Here is a 25543-nt window from a genome sequence, read left to right as displayed (position 1 = left end):
AGGCTATACGAAGTATTAAGAGATGGACTAACACATTCTTGACTGAATTGTATCTTTACTTGTAACAAAGTCCTTAAAAACTGAACAGACAAAATCTCATTTGTCTCACCTTACATGCCTTGTCCACTCGGTAAATCATTACTTAAGTCTGGGTGGTCTTCTAGTTCCTCTTCTCACAAACTACACAGAGTTAAAGGCTATTTGAAAACTGTGCTGAAACAGAAGTAATACATTTGTCAGTGATACACAGAGACAACTCAGGAAACAATATAGGAAAATGGCCTCAATCTAAACCTTTCTATCCGGCCGTTCCATGCCTGCCACCGCTGACTCTCTAATCAGAGCTCCTTTCACACAGTGGCAAAGTCAATAACAGCATACAATCAGTAAACAAATTCAGCTATTTCTAAAAAGGCCCTCTGCATTCATTTCAGTTGCCGTAATTTGAATTATTCTAGCGTGAAACACTTAAATTGTGTAAGACAAAGACCGTGTCAGAGGCACAGAGGAACTTGAGACAAAGGGAGACCTGAAAAGTGAAGCCTGACTCACGGAGGGACGGGCTGTGAATAATCTGTTGAGGTAATCACATCTGTACTGTCATTGAGTAACAGAAGGCAGAATTTCCAATAAGTCTGGATATATTTTATTACCATTTCCACTATTTTTGTTGTCAACAGTATTATAAGCAGTGGCAATAGAACAAATCTATCTTTCATTATACTATACATTTTAGAGATATGCAGGGTGTAAAAAATAAAAATAAAAATAAAATAAACCTGTTACTCTCATAATATGTTGCCTTAATACCGATACCAGTATTGGAAATGCCTCCAATGCTGCCACAAAAGTGTAATTTGTAGGAAATGGACAGAATTTGAAAAGTACCTTCAAAACAATACGGGGCAGCATAAATCCGCTTAGGCCTACTGCTTCTCACTATATTAGACTCTCTACTCTTTGCTGTAGCTATCTTTAGCTGTAGTGGCGAGCTAGCATTAGCAAATAGACCAGTAAACCGTGGAGCTAAGGGGCCCTACATTACTGTAGCTCCAATTGACACAATGACTCCGAAGACACGACTGGCTGGTACAGAGAGGCATGAAACAGCAGAGAAGGGGGAGATTTTATTCAGACATCAGCAGTGGGCAAAAAACAGCGTGAAAACTTGGAGTATGTTCACATCTTATGCTTTGAATTGAGGATTTATTTCAACCACCTTTGTTCGGTAAAAGAGAGAAACTTGAATTCTAAAGGTGAAGATTTGCATTTTTCTGTTTAGTAAGAAAAATAGGTATAAAGTACGGAAGCCCTAAAGGTCCATGCATTCAAACATTTTATTTCCTCTGTTTTCCCGTGATAACGAGTTAATTTCATTTGTTTTCTCGAGATCTCGAGTTATTATCTTGAAATAACAACTGCCGTTTTCCAGAGATAACGGGATAATTATATCGTTATCTCAAGATAACGAAACTTTGTTTTCCCGAGATAACGATATAATTAATTCGAGATCTCGAGATAATGACTGTGATATGATAGGCCTGAGATTATGGAGACGCCCGGGACCTCGTAGCTGGTCAGCTATGTAGTTAAAGACCACATCAGGCTCACTTAGATTGCGCCGCCGATATAGCTGAAGCCTTGCTAACCGTCTTTTTAGATTACGCACACTAATGTGTATATTATCTGTAATAGCAAGGCATAATGCTATTTCAGCCTGTCAGGCCTTGATTGAAAAGATATGTGACGCAGTGATCGATATGCTCCTGCTCCTCTGACATTGCTACACTGAATGATGTTTCCTGCAATGATTTAATATACTACACTGTCGTTTGGTTTCTCAAGATCTCGAATTAATTATATCGTTATCTCTGGAAAACAAAGTTTTGTTATCTCGAGATCTCAAGAAAATTATCCCGTTATCTCGGGAAAACGGCAGTTGTTATTTCGAGATAATAACTCGAGATCTCGAGAAAACAAATGAAATTAACTCGTTATCACGGGAAAATGGAGGAAATAAAATGTATGAATGCATGGCCCTTTAGGGCTTCCGTAGATATTTCCTTACATAACATTTCCTGAGTTTATTTTGCTTACTCATTAGGCTTAGTAGTGAATTCAACGCTTTTACATCTCCCAGCTGAAACTACGGTGGTTATCAGGGTCTTGCTGGTACAAAGGGCTATTATGAAACAGGACAGGCCGGGGCTAGCTGGCTAGCATGCAAACTTCAGTGGACATCTCTGCAACACAGTACATAGATGTCTTTGACATAAGGTCAGCACTGTTTCTTCACACTGTTGAAGAAGTTCATTTTTGAATGTTTTGAACTAAAATTCTGGCTATATCTTACAAAATGCTTCTGTAAATGCTAGATCGCGTATCGGCGTGTAGTCTATGCATGATCCGATATAACGTATATAGGTAATTTATTTATGAGAAACAGGCTCTTGCCTCTTCTCAGCAGCGTCTTGTACACCTGTGCACGGCAACTTAACACATTTTTTAGCCCACAAATTGTCAAACCCATAAACAGCAAGTAACTTTTGAGACTGCATTGGGAAGGAAAAACTGTTATCGGAACATCTCTATTAATATCTTACTTACCTCTGCTCACTGTACCCAAACTTAATCAAAAGTGGCATTGGGAATCGTGTTACAATATCATGTGGTGCTTCTCCTGTGATGTTTCCAAACCTCAGAATATGTTCGTGATTGTGTGAAGCCTAAACCAGGCGCAGACTCTTTCACTTCCCACTTCTGTGACTCTCATTTAGAGAGCCTGCCAGTAGGAATGTGAGGTTTGGTCTGACTTCATAATTCCTGACTGTGATGTTGATCTTGGCACCCACAACACAAGATGCCCTACGAGCGAAGCATTCAAAAAGCTGGTACTGGAACTATTTAGTACGACCAAATGTTGCCAGTGAGATTGCTTTTGCCGCAGTGTAAAATATACAGTGTAAGATAAACTCGCAGGTGTATGTTTAATGTGATTTGTTAATGGAACGAAATCCTGTGAGGGAAAGAAAAACCGTCAACCTGTGACTCACGTGTCATGTGGAAGATGCCGTCGCAGGCGCTGATATGGGACAGGAAGGCATTTCCCAGGCCTTGACCAGCATGAGCACCTTTCACCAGGCCAGCAATGTCAACGACATTAAGGAATGCTGGGACTTTGCTGGAAGTAAAAGGATAAAGGGTAATTCATTGAAGACTTTAAACATCATCAGTATTATCTTAACACAAACTGAAATTGCTTGTATTATCCTACAATGAAACGGTCAAATCAAACCGTTTCTATATAATGTTATTTGTTTTTTCAGATAAATCCTGATGACTCCATTATTTATTGAGTTTCATTGTGTACAAGTGGTGTCAGAAGAATCAGGGGAAATTTTGGTGTTCGACTTACCGACTCAACATCGTACATGCAGAGACACAACCAAGTGGTTTTGTGCATAAACCTAACCAGACCATAAGCACAGCATTGTCACAACATGAAATTGAAAATTGGACCTAAAGAAACGCAAAGTTTGCCAACATTTATTCTGGCGATTGGGTTGAAAAATAAAGCTTCAAACTTCAAACAGCTATCGACAAGTTTAAAAGCTCTGAGCAATAAAATACAACACATCTTCGTCATAGCGTCCATCTTGTGTCCGCATTACCACTTAAAAGCTTATTAACACACCAAAGTCAGAGGAACAACTTCCCAACACGGGAAATGGGACCAAGCGCTTGTTGCATGTTGTTGCATTAAATGGTAGGGAGTTAGGTTAGTTGAACAGATTGCTCCCAAATATATATAATATATATACATAAAGAAGTGGAGAAAAACAGATATTCTAATGCAAAACTATCTCAAATTATACCCTCAAAACATAACATAGACTTTAATCGACACAAAAAAAAACAACTTAAGTGGACATCTTAACAGATATGCATGGTGTTATTATATATTGTAGTAAATAGCGCATTTGTTGGGGACTGTTTTCAGTCACGCATAAAACACATTTCAAAATAACTACAATGTCCATATTGATGGTAAGTAAGGAACATGTCACCCTGCCTCAGGTAGTTATTGTAGAAAATTGCATTTTCTTGCACAAATATGTTTTGCTTTGATGGTTACTGGTGTATTTATTTATTAATAGCAGTCGCATCTGTTTTTGATTAGTTTAAGTTGCAGTAAAGAACACAAGTAGGACAGAACAAGTGTGTTCCTGAGATTCATGCTGCTCTTTAAAAAGCAGGAGATCAGCTCTTGTGCAAAGAATTCATGCACTGAAATGCTGTGTGCTATTCAACATACCAATTCATGTCAGTCAGAATTTCCCTATTAATTTGTCAGTATAGCACAGCAAATCTGAATTCAACCTGCTTTAACAGCCTATACAAATGTGTATGATAACCAGGTGTTTGAGGTTCAGACGTTTCAGCTTTTTCCTCGACAGAAAACCTCGGAGTAGAGCAGCAATCATACACCATACAGAATACTGGCAGCTACATGTCAACAACATTGTTATATGTTTTCTCATACCGATAGCAAGACGAGCGTCAGAGACTACAGATCTGAAGTGTGAATAATAGGCGAACGGTGTGACCCCATACCTGGCAGGTTTGTGGAATTGGCAGAGGAAATCATAGCGTTCATCTGGAATGGGCACTCTGCTTTCATTTGGGTCAATGGTGCAGAAGGGGAAATTTTCAGCTGCAGCCTGACTCTTTGTCAGCACGTTGAAAAAGGTTGACTTCCTGAAAATAAAAACAGCATTGAGGCCAAGCCGTCTGAAACGGCTGGTGTGCAGAGCGCGACTGTTTGGTAGTATGGTCCTGAAACACTAGTAAACTATGCAAGATTGTCTTTTTGTCTGCACTAAAAGGAAAAGGCTTATTCTAATAGATTGATTATTTGAATCAAAAAATACTATGTCCAATTACAAGGTCAGATAATCCTATAATAGATCAATTGCACATGGAATCGAGGGGCAAATTACATTTTCTGATAGATCTCAGCTGTCGAACGGGATCAGCCAAACGCCGCCCCATGTTGTGACCAGAGAGAGATTTATTTTCTATGGCACAAGCAGCTCAAGTGTACTTCAAAATCTACAGACAATGGCAAGTGTCTAAGAGTAATAATGGCATGGCAGTTAACTATAATCCAGGACTTTCCATCTTTATCCCCTCACTCGGTGCTTCACATTGAAATGATTGTTTGCTAAGTCCTATAGGCATGAAATTGCTCAAGATTGCTAAAGAGCAGGCATTAATTCCTTATATGAAGCTGGGTTGTTTCTCTAACGTGTACTTGAAGGCTGTTGTTGGGTCACCTTGGAGGAAAAAAGAAAGATAATCCACAGTAACACTTCAACCGTCATCAGGTGTAAAATGCTCTTAATGATAAGAACAATTACACAGCCAATCACTTAGTAAAATGCTAATTACAGTGTAACATCCTGGTCAGTAACAGGAAAGGTGACATATATTGAGGCTACAGGTGAGACTTTAGTGTGTTTTTTCACTGGTGGCTGGTGGAAACTCATTCTTATAGGGAGGCAAGACATAGACGAGATATGTGTTGTGAAATACATTACAAATCTATAGACCTGTCATGTAACGATGGTTCCATACTCGATTACGACTGAACAAGGTAAAAGCTCCAAAAAGAGCTAATAAGTGGATCTTAATTTATTTCACAAATTAATTTTTTAAATTAAAAATCAAGTTGATCAGTGTCGACTCAAAAGTTAGAAATATGCCTTAATTTAATTTCCAACTTTAGATACTGCAAGCTAATAAATAACAAATTATATAAAACTTGGATCTTTTGGGGGCAAATGGAGCTTCTAACATCTAACTCACTAATTTTTTTCATTCTTAGCAAATATGTCATTTTATAATAAGTGTATTATAAGGAATACATTGTGCGTTTCAAAATACGAGTGAAGATCCTTTTAGTACTTGTGTATTTGGCAGTTTGTCATAAAACTGTTGAAGTATAAGACTGTGCGTCTAGGTACGTAATTAGAAAGACTACACGTCCGACATAAATGACGTCTCGTTTAATGTTCACCAAAACAACTGAAACCTTGTTATAGGGGAGTTGCAGGCTTTTAAACGCTGTGGGGTTTATAGCACACCCACACAGAGTTTAAAAGCCTGCAACTCCCCTCCAGTTAGTTAGAACTGAAGAAGCCTCTTGGATGAGAGGTGAAACGTCTTCAAGAAACTGAAACACGTCCAGTTGCCTACGATACAGCAGTTAGAACAAAAATAAATGAGAGTTGGCAATAAGGGGATTTTCTTTCCTTTGTTGAATTACAGTGTCAGTTTAATACTGATGCCTCAAAGAGACCTACATAAGAAAACTAGACAATCAGTGAGAAGATTGGCTATTTCTATAAAGTTATTACAGTTATTCTTAATGCCTGTTGATACCCGGGTCGGATATGTTGGAAAATTAAAACAATTTTTTATGGTGGAGTGCTGAGGATTAATTCAGGAGTTTCACAGCCTGAGGAAAGAAGCTGCTGTGTAGTCTGGTGGTTTCTTTCAAAACAAATGCATGCACTAGTCAGATCAAGATCTTTAGGAGTCCAGTCAATGCACACATAATTTAAATGTGTGATTTTGCAAATCACTCTGTTATCACACATTTTCCTTCACAGATTAATTTCATCAAATGGGGTCAGAGTGAAGAGTCGGCTCCCAACAGTCATATTACATGACTCCTGTGATGGTTGATATTTGTATTATTACAATATCGGAAGATTCTCGATTCTTTGTTTTCCTGGCTGAATGGCTCATTAATCCTAATCATCTTGGTTCATGCAAGCTGCCTAGTTTCATAAAGACACTGTCAGATTGTTTCCCATGCTCTATCCACTCCAAATAACTGAAAAGTAAAAATAAATGAAGAGTTTTGTATGTCTGTGGAAAAAATATATATATACTCCATACACATTTGGGACATATATCGTCCCAGATATGAAGAAATTGGGATAAATTTTATGCATTTTGACTTATCAAGCATATTAAATGGGGCTTTTGGGACCTTGAGATTAATAGAGATTCACAAGATACAAGAAGTAATTATCTTGAGATTGATTGTTCACTTTGGCCTCTTAATTCACGACTGCTACATAAACACAGAGCGAGTTTCATGAGGCAGAGCTGAGCTGATGGCAAAAGGAAGGTACCTTTGTTTTCATATAGAGTTTTAAGAGTGACTTGTGGCATTTAGGTTATATACTGTATAGTCCCAGTAAGGGGTTAAATGGACAAGACTAAACTTTATCGTGCCTTTGAGCAGAGAGCACAGCAGTAAATACAACATGTGCTCTGGTGTAAATAGCTGCAAGGTTGGCTGAATCACGCTCTTAGGTTTCCCATGTGTGTCAGTTATGCCCAACTAACAGCAGGCTGGCATCTGAACATGGTTCAGTCATGAAGAAACCATAGGAGGTTGGACAAGTTGTACTTTGACACAAATGTGGTATGGCAGGCCACAACCTCAGTGAGTTCTACTGCTTACACCAGGAAGAAATTGTGGTTTTTTTGCTGGGGTAAGAAATGAAAACACTGCTCAGTCGAGAGTTGGAGCTCCAAAATCAGAGAAAACTGAATCTTTACAGAGTGTTTATTCTCCATTATCAATATCGTGTATCTAAAATATAATCAAACTAGTAAAAATAACCTCAGCCTGTGCACAGTTAAACTGACAATATCTGTGGTTTCAACTGTGCTAATTCAGTACAGTAACCTGTCCCATCAAAACCTGCGATTTTTAAGTCTTACAAAACTTTCTTGGCTGCTTGAAAACAACAGTTGTGTTGAGAAGTGTTTTAGGGAGCTGCAAACAGATGAGAACCTGTCAGCTGAGTGGAAGAAACGCTGTTCAGATCACTGTGGCTCACAGGGGGCTACAGGAGAGTCATGCCGGGTCTGCCCTGTGATTAGACTCTGTCACTGATGTTGCTGTAGGGTTTTGTAAGATGCTGACAAAGTGGATTTGTCTGACCAGGTTTGACATGTAGACAGTGTGTCAGCCACCTAACACACAGCATATAGTACAGATTTCTGTCAAGTTATTCACCTTTCTGATAAAAATCTCACAGACTGAGTAACTGTCTCTTAATTTGTCATAAAGCAGGTTAATATATTAGAGAGATATGGCATGTTGCATATTTTCTACATCTGTGTCTTCAGGATATTGTCTTCATGGTATGATTTCTTTAATTTTACTGTTAGGTGCTAAACCTAAAAAAAAACCTAAAAAAAAACCTTCAATAAAAAAGCAAGAGACGAGATCTCGGACTCCATTTTGCATCCTGCAACTTGACAAAATGATGAGGCAAATATGACAACAAATATAAGAATCTCATTGGGCTTTAGTTTGCATTTCTTCAACTCATTGTGCTGAAGAGTTTTGAGTTAGCTACAAAAGATTAAATACAACACACCAAAGCATCTCTTGCACATTAGAGCTATTCTCGTTTAAATAACAAGATGAGCTCAATCAGAAAGAATACATAATGATACGACGGAGTACTTTTATGACGCTGGACCTTTCTTCCGTGACATTCAATTCTAAAACTATGTATGTTTTTTCTTTTTCCTGTACCGTGAAATACAGTTAATCTGTAACTGCAGAAAGGTTTCCCACTTGATTATTTCAATGGAAGTGCTACAGGCACCGATTGTACCTGAAGAATGGGAGCTCTTTCAAACAACAAATAACCATGTTGAAATCCTAAAGGTGAAGTAATCGTGTCAGAGTGACATGGTGCAAAGCGGAAGTTTCCTCAAAAATGTATTTTATGTGGTGGTTTATCCTGTGTTTGTGTGTTTCACTTTGGGATTTTGGGTTACCTCCATACTTCTCAGTGAGACTCCCATTGTTTGTTTTGTTTTCTCCTTTTTGTGGGTAAAACCTTTTTCTTGCACTGTACAGTGTTTAGTATGATGTTCTGTATACAGACAGAGACGTGGAGAAGAGAAAGAAATACTGTGAATTTCAGACGTGGAAAGAAGAATTCCCCTTTCTCATGGAAAGTATTATAGGAGCGGGGCATGCATTTAGTAAAATCTTCAAGTTCAGGCCAAAGGGCAAATTATTCTGCTGTCTTTCCTGAGAATTAGAAGTAAAATTAAAAGTATTTAACATTAAATGCTGTTGCAGAACATAGGAAACAACATTTTACTGGGGGAGGACCCTCAGAGCTCCGCTTTGCTTTCAAAATCCCCAAGGGTGGCCAGATTCTCTCTGGATGTTCGCCCACACTTCAGAGGCGTGTAGGTTAGTTGAACTGGAGGCTCTAAACTGCCCGAGATCTGAATGCTATTTGCACTGGGGGGGACTATGTTTTAGTTTTCTGACCTTTATTTCATTACAATTAACTTTTTTAGTTGCTTCTCCATCATGGTTAATGATTGTATACATTGTGGGTGGCTGGCATGAACTTTTTAGGCATTCTAATGGGAGAGTCCAGAAAAAGTTTGAGAAAGACTGATCTACGATATATATTTTGGTATTGATATCTGTATACATTCTGATATTTTTTGCTTATTATCTTGTGTGGCCTGTCCTCTTCCAGGTCCCCATGGTAAAGAGGAGGTCATATGGCTCGGCGATGCCTCGGCCTGCTCAGTCACAATCCTGGATCGACTCTCTTCCCTTATATTTCATACTCTGCTTGTATTGGATAATTTGTCAGTGTAATTTTGCATCTATTGCATCCCTCCTCTTCCTGAGATTTCTTCCCTCTTTTCCCCGCTTAAAGGGTTTTTTGAGGAGTTTTTCCCGACACAAATCAAGGGTCTAGGGACAGAGGGTGTCGCTCACTGAACAGCTTGTAAAGCCCACTGAGACAATGTGATTTGTGATTTTGGACAATATAAATAAAATTGACTTGACTTGTTGTCTCACTGTTATTAACTGGAGAGCTGTCTGGGATGTACCGTGACCTTTGACCTGTGCGTGCCATGATGAATGATAAGTGGGTATTTAAAACAAATGGACTACAGGGATTGTTAAAGATTTCAGTCTTTCGACATTCTTGTCTGCATAATAATAGTGTGGTAGGTTCATATTTGCTTGCTGTCATTCAGTTTTATTCAAATACAAATGGATCATGACACATTCTCATCAATAACATGAACTGTTTTCTCTCATTTAAAACACGCTAATGCAATGATAAAAAACACATTCATAAATTCAAGGACACATTCACACTCGTTGTATATATTGTAAAATTATCTGAACTTTAACTATGTCATTAAAACTATGACTTCTGATGTACTACAACTATCTGAAGCCCCCAATCATGAAATGCTCTAAAAAAAGAAGTTGTAAGTAGTGTTTGAAGCATTTTGTAAAAGCTTGAGCAGCTCTCACATTTTTATTTAGACAGAAAGTTAAGACGTGGGATGAAAAGCTCTAGTAGGATTTGATCCTGCCTGGTGGGGGCACACATGGTTACAGACACTTAACACCCTCAGGGACACTCCTTGGGTTGTAAAGGAACACTCATATACTTTCCACCAACGTCTTTCTCATTTAAGAAGAAGGCTTTTTTGGGCTTTCTTGCTTAAATCCTGCACATCATACTACATTTTGTTTGTTTCATTATGAAGAGTAGGTGCCGAAGGTGTAAAACTGGACAAAAATTTGACTTAAGTCCGAAGTTGTCTGTACAGTATATCTAAATTCACAGTCCTTTATATCTAAGTCCTCTCTTTGGTCATGCATTCTGCTGTTCTCAGCTTACATCCTGCCTTAAATGCATTTATATTTATGGTATCATGGAAGGCAGACATAGTTCAGATGTGAGCAGAGCACATGTTGGTGTGTGTGTAAGTGTGAATGGTGAGAAGACAAATAAAAACCTTTCACTTACCCAACGTTGGGAAGGCCAACAATTCCTATTTTCAACGAGGTGCCAAACCTTCCAATCAGCGGTGGCGGCTTCAGTGCATCACCTCCCTTTCCCTGATAAAGACAATGTGGAAATGTCTGCAGTCACAACCAGCACTTGTGCCATTACATAATCTACAACACATGCCAATTATTGAATGCGGAGCCGTTCCTCATGAAGTGCACCTTCTTTGGAGCCATTTCCCACGCTTAACTTTTTTTTGCTGACTTCCACAACAAACTCAGAGGGGAAAACACACATTCATTGACAGAAAATGTGCTAAGCTACTGTAAAGTCCTCGAATGAAACCAGTCAACTGCACTCGGACTGGCTCGCTCGCCGCGCTCAAAATAGAACATGCAGCCTCTGGAAATGAAAGTTGACACTGTGGAGCTGGCAGGATGACCTGTGCTTCCAAATTTAGCTGTCGATACTATTGATGCAGGTTGATGAGCTGCCGTGAGATCAATCTTAGACATGACCTGTTGGATTTATCAGAGGGTTGACTGTGTTGTCAGCAGCTGCCTGCTTTCTATTAACATTTGAATCATCAGTCTTGACAGAAACTGAAGACATCCACAAGTTGTGTCTCTATACTGACAGGTCCAAGCAATCTGGCCATTTGCCCTTGTTTTTATAGCTTATCGACTTCCTACGGCAATAAATTCTTATTGTTGAGCAGTTTATTTCACAGTGCACTTAAATGTACTGTTCCATTTACCTGGCAACAAAATGAACAATGACCTAAAGTACAAGTTATAAAATGGCAGAAGAGACACAGACATTTTAATCTAAAGCCAAGCATGACAAAATAAAGAAGAATAAATACGGTTTTCTATCATAATGTATGCATTTTTACAGGAGAACAAAACAAATGTCACGACCCAAAAATATCTGTAAAACAAAGATGATATCCATCTGGAGAAAATCTTCATGAGCTTCCTCTGATCTACCATGATATAAGTGTATAATCGTCAGACAACAATGTGCAGCTTCAGCACCACAGAAATAAAGTGTAACATCCTTGCACTCATAGTTTTCCTCCAGCCCCCTTTGGGAGAAACAGGTGTAGCCACACGAGCACACAAAATTACAACAATTAGCTAAATGTCCTCAAATAAACTTCCCTCAGCAGAAATACAAATTAAAGCACACAGGGGCACAACCGAAAAACACCATCGCCCCAATCCAGCAGCCTGTCTGGTTTAACACGCAGAAAATGAGGCTCTAATAATCTGGATTTGAGGCAAGTGGGGCCGGCTTTTGTCGAAAGAATTCAAATGAATAGGTCTGAATTAATCATTTATCTTTTGTTGATGGATGCACCCCCACTTAGACTCATCACAATAGACGCAGAGCGTTTTGTTCGACCAAATAAATCATTCCCATTGTTTAAGGTACATTGATCAATCTAATGGCTTGTAATAGGCTCCTAATTGCCACAGAGAAGTGCACCCGAATGGAGTCCAGAATTACAGATTCAACTCAAAAAAATTCTCACTTGAATGACAAGGCAGGATCATGTTCTCTCTTCCTTTTGTCCCAAGCAAACATCTGAAAAATCACTTTATTTTATTATTGCTGAGACAAATACATTTCCTTCCATTTAAATTCATGGCAAGATAAATAAAAAAGGAGCAGTGTATTTACTGGAGCGTGAAGATTCTTATGTAGATTTCTTTGTTAGGACTCCAGCATCATTATTCCAGAGTGAACGGCCACACTGCTCCTTATGAAGACACACACATAATCATGTGCACAATAATATTAACTATTTGACAAACGGACAGAGGAGTGCAATATATATTTATTATTAATATTAAAATAAAAACAAAAAGCTGAATCTATTTTTTTCCTTATTTTTCTGTTATCAGAATATAATGGAGAGAAACGTCCTCAGCACTCTGCGCTCATTTATTTTATTTAACGCTCGAATTAATTCGACTTCTATGGCGACAATCAACTTTGTTTACGCGGAATAGAGATTTAATACTGTTAACAGCACTCTGATAAATTGTCATGATTGCAGAAATGATTCCATTTTCTCGGCGGCGCTCAGTATTTGATGAGACTGATTTTTATTCATCCATCCAAAGGTGGGGTCTAAACGCAACAAAAAGAGAAAAAAAAAGAGTATTTGAACAAATTGACTGGCAGCATTCACACTCTATAATGGAGCATTATTTGCCCATTTTGAATACTGTAATGCACATCTTTCGGTCGAGCCTTTCTCTGGGGGAAAATTGCTTTAACTTTTAAAAGGGATGATGATTCACGTCAGAGCAGGTCAATTTTACATTGTGCCATTAAAACCCCCGGGCGTTTTTAACAAGCTATGGACTGGACTGAATTGTGATATTAACAGAAAAAATCATAATAATAATAATAATAAGAAGAAGAAAGAGTCGCAAGTTTTGGAAAAATTGTTGAAACCGACATCATCTTAATTGTGCACGATTTTAATGAAATGGGTGATTAGGCTGGCATCACGTTTTATTCCAGCGTGGCTCCTGTTGGAGCTGACTGGCGGCCTCACAGCAGCCAGGTATCCCGCGGATGCTCAAACTTTTTGTCCGCCTATAAAATACTTGTCTATTAAAAACACCTCCAAAGCAAGCTGTCATTATTAATTAACCCCTCACCTGCACTCCCCCAACAAGTAAGGGGGGGTGTGTAGGGTGGAGGGGGGTGGGTGGGTTGTAGGAGACGGCCGCGCGCGAGCACGGGCGCAGGACGCGTGTGGATCTTTTGGCTGGAGGTAAACAAAGTGTCCGTTAATTGATCGATTACGAGTCCGGATCTGGTTTTCTTTATGTATCAAGGCAGCTCATGCATGTCTGGACTTCCCCTCTAAACTTCTCCATCTCTGATTTTCACAAATGAGCACCAGCACAAATTTAAGATAAAGCACACAGTATAGATATATAGATATATATTTATACATAACATCAGCTGGTTCCCTCAGTGCCATAACGCACAGCAGCACGCACCGGCTGGCTACACACACGCACTTTTAATAAAGCCATCAGCAGCAGCAGCAGCAGCAGCAGCGTCCCTCACATTGTTCAGGAGACTCTGTGCTTAACTATTTCTCAATGACGTGTTGCGCATGATCTGGATACTGAAAAATCAGAAGGGAAACCTGGAAGCACACACTTTCACCACAATCCACAAACGCTTTAAAAACGACCGAAACGGCTTACCTCTCGGAGAACTGACGTGTGAACTCAATTCTGCAATGAAAAGGAGACATTGAGCCTTCGTGTGAGAATACATAAAAATAACTGTATGCATTAAAAAAAAAAAGAAAAAAAAAAAAGAAAATACCAAATCGTGTCTTGTATGACAGTCTGAGGCAGAGGCTGCACAACACATGATTGACGGCGGGGTTTTTGGTGTTTCTGTCTGCGGTCGGGGCTCTCATTGGCTGACTTAATCCCCGGCCACCAATGCGGCCAAGAGATTGGCTGCGCGTCCTCGCCAGCTGTACTTCAAAGAACACGCTCTTCTACAACTAGGTAGTGTTGGGAGCTGCGAGCCAAGAAAGAAACCGTGTGACCCGAGTCAGACACGGTGAGTCTGAGTCAAAAAATTGGAGCGGCCGCGCAGCACTGACATCGCGAACAGTCTCCTCACAGCACAGACCCTGGATATGGCTACGTCTATACTTGGGGTGAGTCTCGCTTTGGATATATGCGCCAAAGTTGTGCGTAAAAGTTGTTGCAGGCTGCTTTTCTGTGCGACATGAAAGTGTTTCCTGCCCTCATGAACACGCTTGCTTTCAAGTTTTGTAGTGAAGGTTTGTCGCTGTGTTATTCAGCTTTACTGTCCTTGTTTCGGCTGGTATTTATTATGAAAAATGAACAGTCAAATGCCGATAAAGCAGAGCCGGTCAAACTTCTAATTCTTCTTAACAGAAGAAATCTGACGCATTCATATGGTGATAAAGTTTGTAAAACAATTATTATTATTACTTTTACGTTATTTTTATTTGTATTAATGCCATCTCTCCAAACACACTAATCTCAGCTCGAATTATACTTTAATCGTTACAGTTGTCAGAATTTACTTGTTGTTCCTCACTATCTGTTGCTGCTTGTTTTAAGTCCAACTCCTGTGTGTGTTTTACAGGAAGAGCCACGGTTTGGAACTACACCTCTAGCAATGCTGGCTGCAACATGCAACAAAATTGGTAACACCAGTCCTCTTACAACTCTACCTGACTCCAGCGCTTTCTCCAAAGGTGGATTTCACCCGTGGAAGAGATCCTCCTCCAGCTGCAACTTGGGATCCAGTCTGCCCGGCTTCACAGTAGCAACGAGCCGCGCGTCGACAGGACTAACACCGACCAGTGGCACCTCCAACAGCGCCTTTTGCTTAGCCTCCACCTCCCCGACCTCGTCCGCCTTTTCCACAGAGTACAGCGGTCTGTTCTCCAACTCTGCCAGCGTCACGTCCCAAGAGGCTGGACAGTCGGCTTTTATCTCCAAAGTCCACACATCAGCAGAGACTCTGTACCCGCGGGTGGGCATGGCGCATCCGTACGAGTCGTGGTACAAGTCCGGTTTCCACTCGACCATCTCTGGAGACGTCGCCAACGGTGCGTCCTCGTGGTGGGACGTCCACACTAACCCCGGCTCGTGGCTCGACGTCCAGAACCCCGCGAGCACCCTCCAGACCTCACTGCACTCCGGAACGCCTCAAGCCATCCACTCCCAGCTGAGTGGCTACAACCCGGACTTCTCCTCGCTGACGCACTCGGCGTTCAGCTCCACTGGCATCAGCCCGTCCGCGTCTCATCTACTGTCCACCAGCCAGCACCTGTTAACGCAGGACGGCTTCAAAACGGTCATCCCCACGTACACAGACGCTTCTGCCGCCAACGCCATGATTTCTGGGGGCAGTTCAGGAATAAGTAGCTCCTCGAGGTCGTCCAGGCGGTACTCCGGCAGAGCAACATGTGACTGCCCGAACTGTCAGGAGGCTGAGCGGCTGGGACCCGCCGGGGCCAGCCTGCGGAGAAAGGGACTGCACAGCTGCCACATTCCCGGCTGCGGTAAAGTGTACGGGAAGACATCTCACCTCAAAGCGCACTTGAGGTGGCACACCGGCGAGCGGCCTTTTGTCTGCAACTGGCTTTTCTGTGGCAAAAGGTTCACTCGGTCCGATGAGCTCCAGAGACACCTGCGCACCCACACCGGCGAGAAAAGGTTTGCTTGCCCGGTGTGCAACAAGCGCTTTATGCGGAGTGACCATTTGAGCAAGCACATCAAAACGCACACGGCCGGCGGGGGAGGCAAAAAGGGCAGCGACAGCGACACCGACACCAGTAACCTGGAGACCCCGAGGTCCGAGTCCCCAGAACTTATTTTGGATGGGGTAAACCCCAGAATCGCTGTAAAGGATCCGTCTCCTCACGACGAGCCCTGAAATCACACCAGAATCAAAACTGCACAGCAATGAAAACGGGTCTTATCTGACAGACAATAAAAAGGAGAAAATATTTCAAGAAGCGATTGCAAAGTCTAACAACTAAAAAATATATTCTCCACATGCAGGCGTAGCGAGTATCTCATGCGTAAATCCATCTAAAGCGAGCAGACTGGGTTACTGTGGGCCTTCGGGGGATTTTTAGGGGCGACTTGAAAATGAAATGTTTGCTATAAAAAGGTGCGCGAAAAACCTGTTGAACTTTGGTTGGACAATGTGAGTCACATCTTGTATATTGACGACTAAACTATGTGTTATTTTCATGTAAATGTTAGGCTATGATTGTTTTATTCGTGTTGGTATCCTGGAAATCAGGGAGTTTACTTTCGACGCACTTTGTGGATATGTATGTACACAGCTTTTTTCAACTCTTTGGTTAACCATTTTATTTCTTTGCTAAAAAAAAAAATATCTATATATAAATGTTTACCTGTATAAAGTCACACGTATAAGACTTTCATTTTATCGTAATTAAAACATCATGAAAAAAAGGCTGTGACTGTGTGATGAGGAGTTTATATTTTCTCGTTTTTTATAAAAGAAAAACAATTGTGTTAAATTTTAATTTGAAAATTGTTTTATTTGATTTTAGATTTTTATTTTAAAAAGCGTGGCTATTTCTTCTTTAAAAAAATCACCTACAACACCTTGACTATTTCCTCCACGGAATAAATCAATGTTTAATGCCCCGGAAAAAAACATTTCATGCCCAAATGAAAATCTTGTTAAATGCTATTAATTATGACTTGGAGCACATCGCAGCCCCATGTGTCTTGTATTTGCGATTAGGGATTCGTGTCTTATCAAATATCTAATTAATCTCCGAGACATCTTTTGTTCAGTTTCACTTTATCGGGGGGCTTTCCGAGGGGGTTTGACGACAAAGGTCCCTGGATATTTATTCTAATTGTCCAAATTAACTGCTTTCATTTGCATACCAATCGATGGAGCGAGAATAAGGATGTGGCTTCTTCTTTTCTCTTCCTCCTCCTCTTCTTCTTTTTTTTTTTGGCCAGAAAACCACATAGATGTTATGGGAACAGTTTTTTAAACTTTAGAGAAAGAAAGGGGCAAAGAGTCACATGCAAATGCCGAATTTGAAATGCTCTCTGCTCGGCGCAGTCAAACGGTGTCTGCATGTTATTTGAATATCAGTGGGCCTCGCATTGAAAGGGTTCAAGGATGCTCTCTGACTTCTTTGTGCGTACCCAGTGCAGCGTCCGACTCTCAAAAGAGAGAGCCGGGGAATAATTACAGCGTGAGTCCGGGACTGGGAATACGTCAGGGAAAAGCATCTCATCTAGACACCCCTCTCCTTTTTTTTTTTTATTTGAAGAGGATGTTAAATTGACCAGAAGGCAATAGAGGGAAATTATTTTCATTTCCTTTTGTGCAACAGCGGCTTCGAGGAAACGGCCAGAGAGTGAAAACTAGCAAATTAGATCGCCAATTTGACTTTTCATCTAAATATAAAACCAGAAGCAACACTTGACAGCAGAAATGTGGAAATTTATGCTTGTAGAGGAGAGAGAAGGAAATGTGTTTTTAGATTAGAAAAAAAAAATAAAAAAAATGAATTGACATTTTTTTTAATTTAGGGCAAAAATGTTTTTCGAGTTTACAGAAATATGTGATTTCAGGTAAAAAAAAATAATTAAAAAGAAGAAAGAAATGTCCAATTTAGTCTGATGGTTTAAAATATGATAATTGAAATTATACATATTCTTCCCGTTTAAAATATAAATACTTGCATTACTAAAAAAATTAAATATATCTTTTTATTTCATCCTGTTGGCGCCACTGGTTGCTTTTGTTTGGATTCTAGTATTGGCTGCGTTTACTCGCCGCATATTTGGACAGGAATCATATTTGTTTTGTGTGAATTTGACGCCCGTAAAAACCCAGCAGGTCGTATTTCACAGCTTCGAGGAAACATGCACATTATGTCTAATCATTAAGGGAAAATTTATGACCTGAGAATTGTATAAATATCATTTAAAAAATAGATTAGCTTATGCAAAAGTGGCCAGAGCTTAAAGCCAATTGACGGTAATCACTCAACAGACAAATACAACATCTCAATTTCCATCTGATTTCTGACGCTGTCTGTCATTTGTTTCATTTCTGCAATAAAAACACAATAAATTGAGGTGGTTAAAAATTTAATCAGAAAATAAAAGTCCTGATTTTTCTCAGGAATCAACAAGCTTTACAGCAAACAATGTCATTTTCAAAAAAAACACAATAATGAAAGATTGAAAAAAAAAAAAAAAAAAAAACCTGCAGCAACAGAAATCGTCTTTCTTGTGGCCAAGTGACCATTAAAACGAGTCCAACATTTTCCCATCAACGGATCACAGCTGCAAATTGCTTCTAATGGTAATCAATTAATTTAGAGCCTTTCATACAGTCGCACAGGACAACACAGGAGAGCAGTGAGCTGCAGCCACACATTTTCTGGGCACTGCTTCCCTCTACTGGAGGAAAAAGAGATCAGCGCACAACATATGCAGTTTTACATATTGTGACTACAGAGAATACATGACAGAAAACATTTGAAACATTTCACATGTTTTGTCAATATTTTCTGTCAGTGTCTTCTTTTTGCTCCGTCTTGACTCCTCTCTCCTCTCTCTCTGCTCCTGCTCCGTCCCCTGCCCTCTCTTTCCTTCCTCCTTTCCCTGCTTCTGCTCCTCCCATCTGCTGTTCTGCCTCTCTTTCCATCTGTGCTGCTTCTGTTCCTCTCCCCATCTCTGCTGTGACGCCTGTCTTTACCTCTGTCCTCCCTGCCTCTCTCGCGGCTCCTACTTCTGTCCACGGCAGACTTGGAGCTGCTAGGTCTCTGCCTGTCCCTGCTGTTGCGTCTCCTTCTCTCTTGACCTCCCTCCGGCTCGTTCTTGTTCTCCGGGCTGCGATGTCGACTCCTGCTCCTTCCCCTCTCTGTCCTTGTTTGCTTGTAATCTCCGGACTCCTCTTCAGGCCGCTTGTGTCTGGTGTGAGGGCTCCGTGACCTGCTTCTATGAGAGGAGGCCTTTTGACTCTTGACTCGCCGCTCGCTCTTAGAGCTGTTATCCCGACAGGGATCTTTTTTCTTGTTCTTCCTTCTCTTTTGGCTCTTGAACTTGCCATGGCTGTCTGAATCAGAACCACTATCACTGCTACTGCTGCTGCTGCTGCTGCTGCTGGAGGAGTCACTCGAGCTGTCACTACTCTCGTGCTTTTTCTTGTGCTTTCTTTTGCTTTTCTTCTTTTGTTTTTTGCTCTTCTTCTTCTTTGCCTTCTGTTTTTCCAGGCGGTCGAGTTTTCTGCACAACACAAACATTTAATTAACATCGTCCAACACGACATTAGCATAATAACATTTATGAATCACAGCAGAGTTTAAGGAAAGTACTTAAGCATGTTTAAGGTAACAAGCTAATAAAAAAAATCAGCTGATTCAAAATGAATTAATAAGAAAACATCAATAATTCATCAGATCATTTGAGATGTCCGCTCTGATTTCTTTATCGATATGAGGCTAAAAAATATTCAAACAATGTTAAAAAAACATTATTTAATTTGGGTGCAACAACCAAATCTACTCATTGAAGCTTTTATTTATTTAAAGGGGCACTATGTAGTTTTTGAGAAAGAATTTAAATATTTACAATATTATTGAAGTAACAACACAAACTCAGAAATATTTTTTTTCCCCATAACTGAAAACACAAGCTGTTCTCAGAGGAAAATAAGGATAGAAATGTGGCAGGGTCCGCCAAATATAAACAAAGTAGACAAGTATGAAATTGTGTTGTCCTTCAAGGTCAGTTTGTTTATTCAGTCATGAAAACAAAGAGAGTTTGTTTATTTAGTTTGTTTAGGCATAAAAAAAAATCAGTTTATGAAGATCTTGAAGAATTTGTAAATCGATCTACACTGTTTACCTGAGGAGCTTCTGTTTTTGCTTGGTCGTTAAGGACTTCAGAAATTCCACCTCGGGATCGTCCTCTTCATCGCTGGCAACATAGTCCTGTAAAAGTGCACAGCTCATTGAATCAGCAATAAAATATAAAGATAAATACGACTCTTGAAGGCAAATTTGAGCAAATCTATATGCAAGTACATCACTAAAGCACCTTTAAAAAATAAAATAAAAATCTGTTCACTCAAGTTGCCCATTTGCAGTATTTATATATTCTACAGACATAGCTAGTCTTTTCTCTCTGAAGGTGTTTGTGTTCGTATACATCGTCCTATTTGTGCAAAGATGGGAGTGCGAGACAGACAATTACCTGCGATGGATCACAAACCGTAGAATTCCTACCAAGGACACATTTTTTCAAGGCAAACCCACTGTTTCGCATCTCCGCCATTAACTCCGAGGGGTGCATCGACGGACCTGTTAGCACAAATCACAGCCTCAGAGTCCCATTGATGTCAAACCATTGCCAACCACTATCTCCACAGTGGGAATTTCAGGGGGCGGCTTTGTTAACAGAATGGGACATCAAATCAACTCACTCCACTTCCGGCTGAGCAAATCATACAATATCATTCTCTGCCAAAGCAGCAGTTAGGGGAATCAGAATACACAATAATTACATTTTTTCTGTCGGCGCAGGAGGGGGACCATTACAGCACTCCACCATCAACACCACCATGCACTGACTGGACTCTCCCAGGGTAAACATTATTACTTTACAACTCTACTCGCTGATTGCAGAACTCAGAATCAGCTCAAGCCCGGGAGCTCCAGCTGAAACCGGGAGGAAAGATACAGTAGGTGTAGCTGCTGCGAAGAGTGTGTCAGACTGGAGCTAACTCACTGGTCACAAAAATCAAGTAGCACAGATACTCTGGTTGCCTGTTTCTTCTTTTATATAGTTATTTTTCAGTTCTTCCTTTACAACAACTCATATTGAATATATATATATATTTTGGGGGGGAGAACCAATGTCAGCAGGTAAAATGTCTACATATAAATATTCAGCTATATATTCATTAAAGTTTTAATACTCCAACTAATAATTATTTTCATTTCATTGATCTGTTCATAATTTCTTGATTAAACAAATAGTTTTTTGTTTGGGTTTCCCAGAGACCCAAGATGACTTCTTCAAATATCTTGTTCTGTTCACAACTCATAGATATTCAGTTTGCTGTCACAGAGGAGCAAAGAATCCAGAAAATATTCACATTTACGAAGCTGGAATCAGACAGTTTCAACTTTTTTTCCCCCTCAAAGAAATCTAAAACTGATTAATTGATTATCAGAATAGTTGCTGATTACTTTAATAGTTGACAACTAAGCTAATAATTAATTAATTGTTGCTGCTGTAATTGTGAGTGATTCAAATATTTGTATGATAAAGTTGACATGTGCTTATCTACTGATGCTTACATTCATTCATTAATTATCCATGTGTAATTCAATGACATCAAAATATCATATAAATATAAAATAGTTGTGGTCTGTTCACATGTATTACAATGACATGTAATCACTTTGATAAAACTGCCACACAGAAAACTGCAGGGGAACATGTTTAAACTGATGGTACCTGCTGCCTCCTCCGGGTCCACCGAGCTGGCATTGATACCCGACAGTCCGTACAGAGGACACTCTCTGTCTGTGTTCACGTGGCCCCATTTGTGACATTTGATGCATCTCACGTTGCGCACCTGGAAAGTTAACAGCAGACATTACTCTGAATCATGGGAGCATAATGATTTAAACAAAACAACACTCTCTGTATCGTTAAATAATTGCATCACCTAATTACGAAGGAAAAATATATTCCATTAAAGCGTTTGATTCTAGTTTTATTTTTGAGAACTTGTAATATATGATTTATTTTAAGTGTATTTTTTAGTACCACGTCACTGTCTACATGTAACCCCAAGTCACAGGTTATGGTTTGAGATTAAACATGCAACCAAAGCATGACTTTTCCTTTTACGTTTTATTTCAAGAATTCCAGGGACCCAGACAGATGAAAGTAGTCAGTATTTCACAAGAGAAAAGCAAAAATATGAGAAAAACTAAATAGTTGAGTATCACTGGTGCAATATACACTTTGTTAATAAAAATAGTCACACACCTGGATTCCAAATGGCTGATCTCTGATATTCATGTCATCCTTTGCATACCTACATGAAAAAATTGAGGATAAAAAGAATGAAAATTATGGAAGAGCACTGGACAGTATGCTTGGAAAATTTCATTGTGAATAAAATCAACTACTTCTCTCGAGGAGCCACCTTCTGCCACTCAAATTTGTACTCGTCTTCCCCCTCCTGAAAAACAAACATTTTCTATATGACTTCTAGTGTGTAAACCTTTCTTGTTCTCAATGCAAACTTAGTGTGGAATTATAAAGGTTTGTTTTTTTTCTCTACCATACCTCTTTCTTCTCCTCTTGAGTGCAGAAGATAATTACGAGGAAAAAAGAAACAAATAAACACATATTAAACCGCTATTTGCCAAAAACCTGGTGTTTGAGATTGGTAATAAACATAATGTCAGCAGGGATCACAATCAGATCGGATAACTGTAGTAATTTACCTTTGGATGCTCCAGGTGGAGCCTCGTACATGAAATTGAGGCCATTTTTAACACGATCATCCCCCATCAACAACCTAGGAGTAAGAAAACAATACGTTAAACTATCAAGTGGGAAGAGCTCTTCAGAAAATGTCAATTAGTCTCTAATAAAAACGTAAGAATTATTCTATCCATGTGTGATTAATTATTACACTAAAAACACTACAAATCAAATCTGTTATTCAGAAAGCAGTTTTGTAGGGGACGCATGGTTTCATTGTGTAGCAGTGTTCTGCAGTATTTATCTAACCTGTTGTTGTAGGTGTCCTGCTCTTTCAGATAAGCCTGCATGAGCTCCTCTTGCTTGGTCTTCTCGAAAGTCAGTTTCTGTTCTGCTATCCATACCTGTGAGATGAAGAGAAAAGGTGATTACAGCACAAATTCTGCTTGACTTTGCATTTCCCTACTATCCTGACAGACGGACCCATATATTACGTGTTAGCTTGATACAAGTCTGATCAATACCTGTGCAGCCCTACATGCAATCACTGACATCTATTTCAGCACCATCATGGTCATGATTTTTCAAAAACCCCAAACCATAAATAGTTTCAGCTTCCCAATGTGAAGATTTGCTGCTTTTCTTTGACTTTCGTCAAGTCTTGAACTTTAGTTAGTAACAATAATGTGATAGTGAAGTGGATCTGAGGACATCAGCTTGGGTTCTTGGACATTGTGATGGGCATTTTGACAAATACCTGGTAATTATAGAATAGTAATTAGTAGTTAATAGTCATAATCAGTTGCAGCAATAGAACAAAATAATGATCCAAACATGAAAAAATTTATTTTATCTTTTAAAATGAATTCGTGAGTTGTATACAGATAATGTACAGTAATATTGACAGCTACTATGTTGTACTAGGAGCTAGTCGCTTGGTGCACATTTAAACACACTCAGGAGGACATTCAACAGTGCAGCATCTACAAACAACACTGACACCCACATTACATCCCATAATCCACATTAAATCAATAGGCAAATATGAACAGCAGGCAAAAGTTCTGTTATGTATTATTATTATATGTATTCTTGTATTCTTGTATGTATTCTATTCTTGTAAAGTGTCTTTGAGAGTTTTTAAAAGCGCTGTACAAATAAAATGTATTATTAAAAAATGTATTAAAAGTTAACATAGTATAAAAAATATGAAAACGCCGAGCACTTTTATGAGTCTCGTTGATTATTCTTCCCCCATAAAAACTTAATTATGGGGTGTCGTTCCTCACGCTTAGCGCAGGGCCATGGTTGGTCAACTTTTGCTTTGACATGTAGAGATTTCAATCAAACAAATCCCGATCGAAAAACTATGAAGTCTTGCTCAGAATATTTAGATTCACTATACATCTAAAGCCAATTACACAGAAGTGTGCTAATAAAAGCTAGTTAACACTGCAGGTTACCTTTGGATTAGCTAGGATTATCTGTAGCAATAGCTTTGTTCAAAACCGAACTACATATATTAATAGACAACTTAACGGTTCAAACAACCAATGTAGTTTAGATGTGCTGTCAACAATCATGATTCATATACATTAGGCCGTATACTCTGGGGTCTAAAGTAGCTAACTATCAAAGTATATCGCGGTAGCTCTTGCTAAGGCTAACTAGCGGCTAGTCTGATGTCCTCTAGTCTCAAACTGTAGCTAGCGCTCACCTTTTTGATGTTTGACTTCGACGCAGGATGAAAATCCTTCTTACACATGAAATTCGCAAACGACTTCCCCATGGCTGTAAGCCTATAACGCCAACTGAGTTGGCACCGTAGCGTTAAATTATGCTAACAGGGTCGCTAGCGTAGCTTCCTCCTCGCATGTAAACAAATTCTTCTTCGTTTGTTGTTGTCGGGGAACAGCGCGCAGGAGAAATACCGCCACCTTCTGGACTAAACAAACCCGTCTGCATGAAGTCGGTTCTATGTTGGTGTTAAGAGGGAGCTGCTGCACTGTGTCAAAATCATTAAAGAAAAAAGAAAAAATGTAAATAGAGCTTGATGAAAAATTATATTCCCATCGTAAGTCATTTTTGTAGTTATGTCTAAAAAGTCGACACAACGGGAGAAAAAAACATTGAAATTATGGCATACAAAAGTAGATTAAAAGTCAATATTGTTATGTTTATTAATCTCATATTTTTGACAATATAACTCATAATATTATGACTTTTTATCTCATGATTATGACTTTTTATCTCATAATTTCGTCTTTTATATTCTAATTATTTCTGATTTTTTTATCTAATAAATATGACTTACTATGGACTAAGTTTTCATCATTTGTTTCCCTTTAACTTTGGCAGAAATGGGCTTCCATACCCCACATCTGTGTTGTTAAATTATGGGATATATAAGCAAAAAGCTAAATCATTTGATTGTTTTTTATAGTTACAGGGGTATAAATTGACGTTTCCTTCACAGAAATACTTAATCTATATCCATAATGGGGAAAAGGCAGATTAAATTAAGATGAACTTAGACAGTAATCATTTCTCTGAAATTCAGAATCAGAATCAGAAATACTTCATTGATTGTTTCCTATTTCATGA

At 39.4% G+C, this 25543-nt stretch overlaps 3 protein-coding genes across 6 annotated transcripts in view; 1 reads left to right on the top strand and 2 right to left on the bottom strand.

Annotated features, from left to right (window-relative positions):
• Window positions 1–11122, bottom strand: part of LOC141002656 (obg-like ATPase 1) — a 51426-nt gene extending 40304 nt beyond the window's left edge. For 2 of the 4 annotated variants that reach the window (XM_073474025.1, XM_073474026.1), the window contains exons 1-4: window positions 11108–11122; window positions 10905–10990; window positions 4615–4758; window positions 3054–3181 (exon numbers count right to left, since the gene is read on the bottom strand). In XM_073474025.1, coding sequence (XP_073330126.1) covers window positions 3054–3181; window positions 4615–4758; window positions 10905–10990; window positions 11108–11122 — 373 coding nt within the window. Of the gene's footprint in view, window positions 1–3053; window positions 3182–4614; window positions 4759–10904; window positions 10997–11107 lie in introns of all 4 variants that reach the window. The other 2 variants (XM_073474024.1, XM_073474027.1) reach the window with 2 other exon arrangements.
• Window positions 11123–14574: 3452 nt separating this feature from the next.
• sp9 (sp9 transcription factor) lies at window positions 14575–16352 on the top strand. The gene is made up of 2 exons (XM_073474214.1): window positions 14575–14595; window positions 15054–16352. Exons 1-2 carry the CDS (start codon window positions 14575–14577, stop codon window positions 16350–16352), a joined length of 1320 nt encoding a protein of 439 aa, XP_073330315.1.
• Window positions 16353–18557: 2205 nt separating this feature from the next.
• On the bottom strand, window positions 18558–24825 carry cirsr (corepressor of RBPJ and splicing regulator). Its single transcript, XM_073473961.1, has 10 exons — window positions 24657–24825; window positions 23249–23343; window positions 22960–23033; window positions 22799–22812; window positions 22639–22691; window positions 22496–22544; window positions 21956–22076; window positions 20687–20793; window positions 20339–20424; window positions 18558–19717 (listed from the first exon to the last, which is right to left on the bottom strand). Exons 1-10 carry the CDS (start codon window positions 24726–24728, stop codon window positions 19003–19005), a joined length of 1386 nt encoding a protein of 461 aa, XP_073330062.1. The 5' UTR covers window positions 24729–24825; the 3' UTR covers window positions 18558–19002.
• Between the last annotated feature and the right edge of the window lie 718 nt (window positions 24826–25543).

Source organism: Pagrus major, chromosome 9 (genome assembly GCF_040436345.1).
Source record: "Pagrus major chromosome 9, Pma_NU_1.0".
In the NCBI taxonomy this organism is placed as follows: Eukaryota; Metazoa; Chordata; class Actinopteri; order Spariformes; family Sparidae; genus Pagrus; species Pagrus major.
Note: the sequence above shows the minus strand (reverse complement) of the source record. Positions and strands in the feature narration are given on the sequence as shown.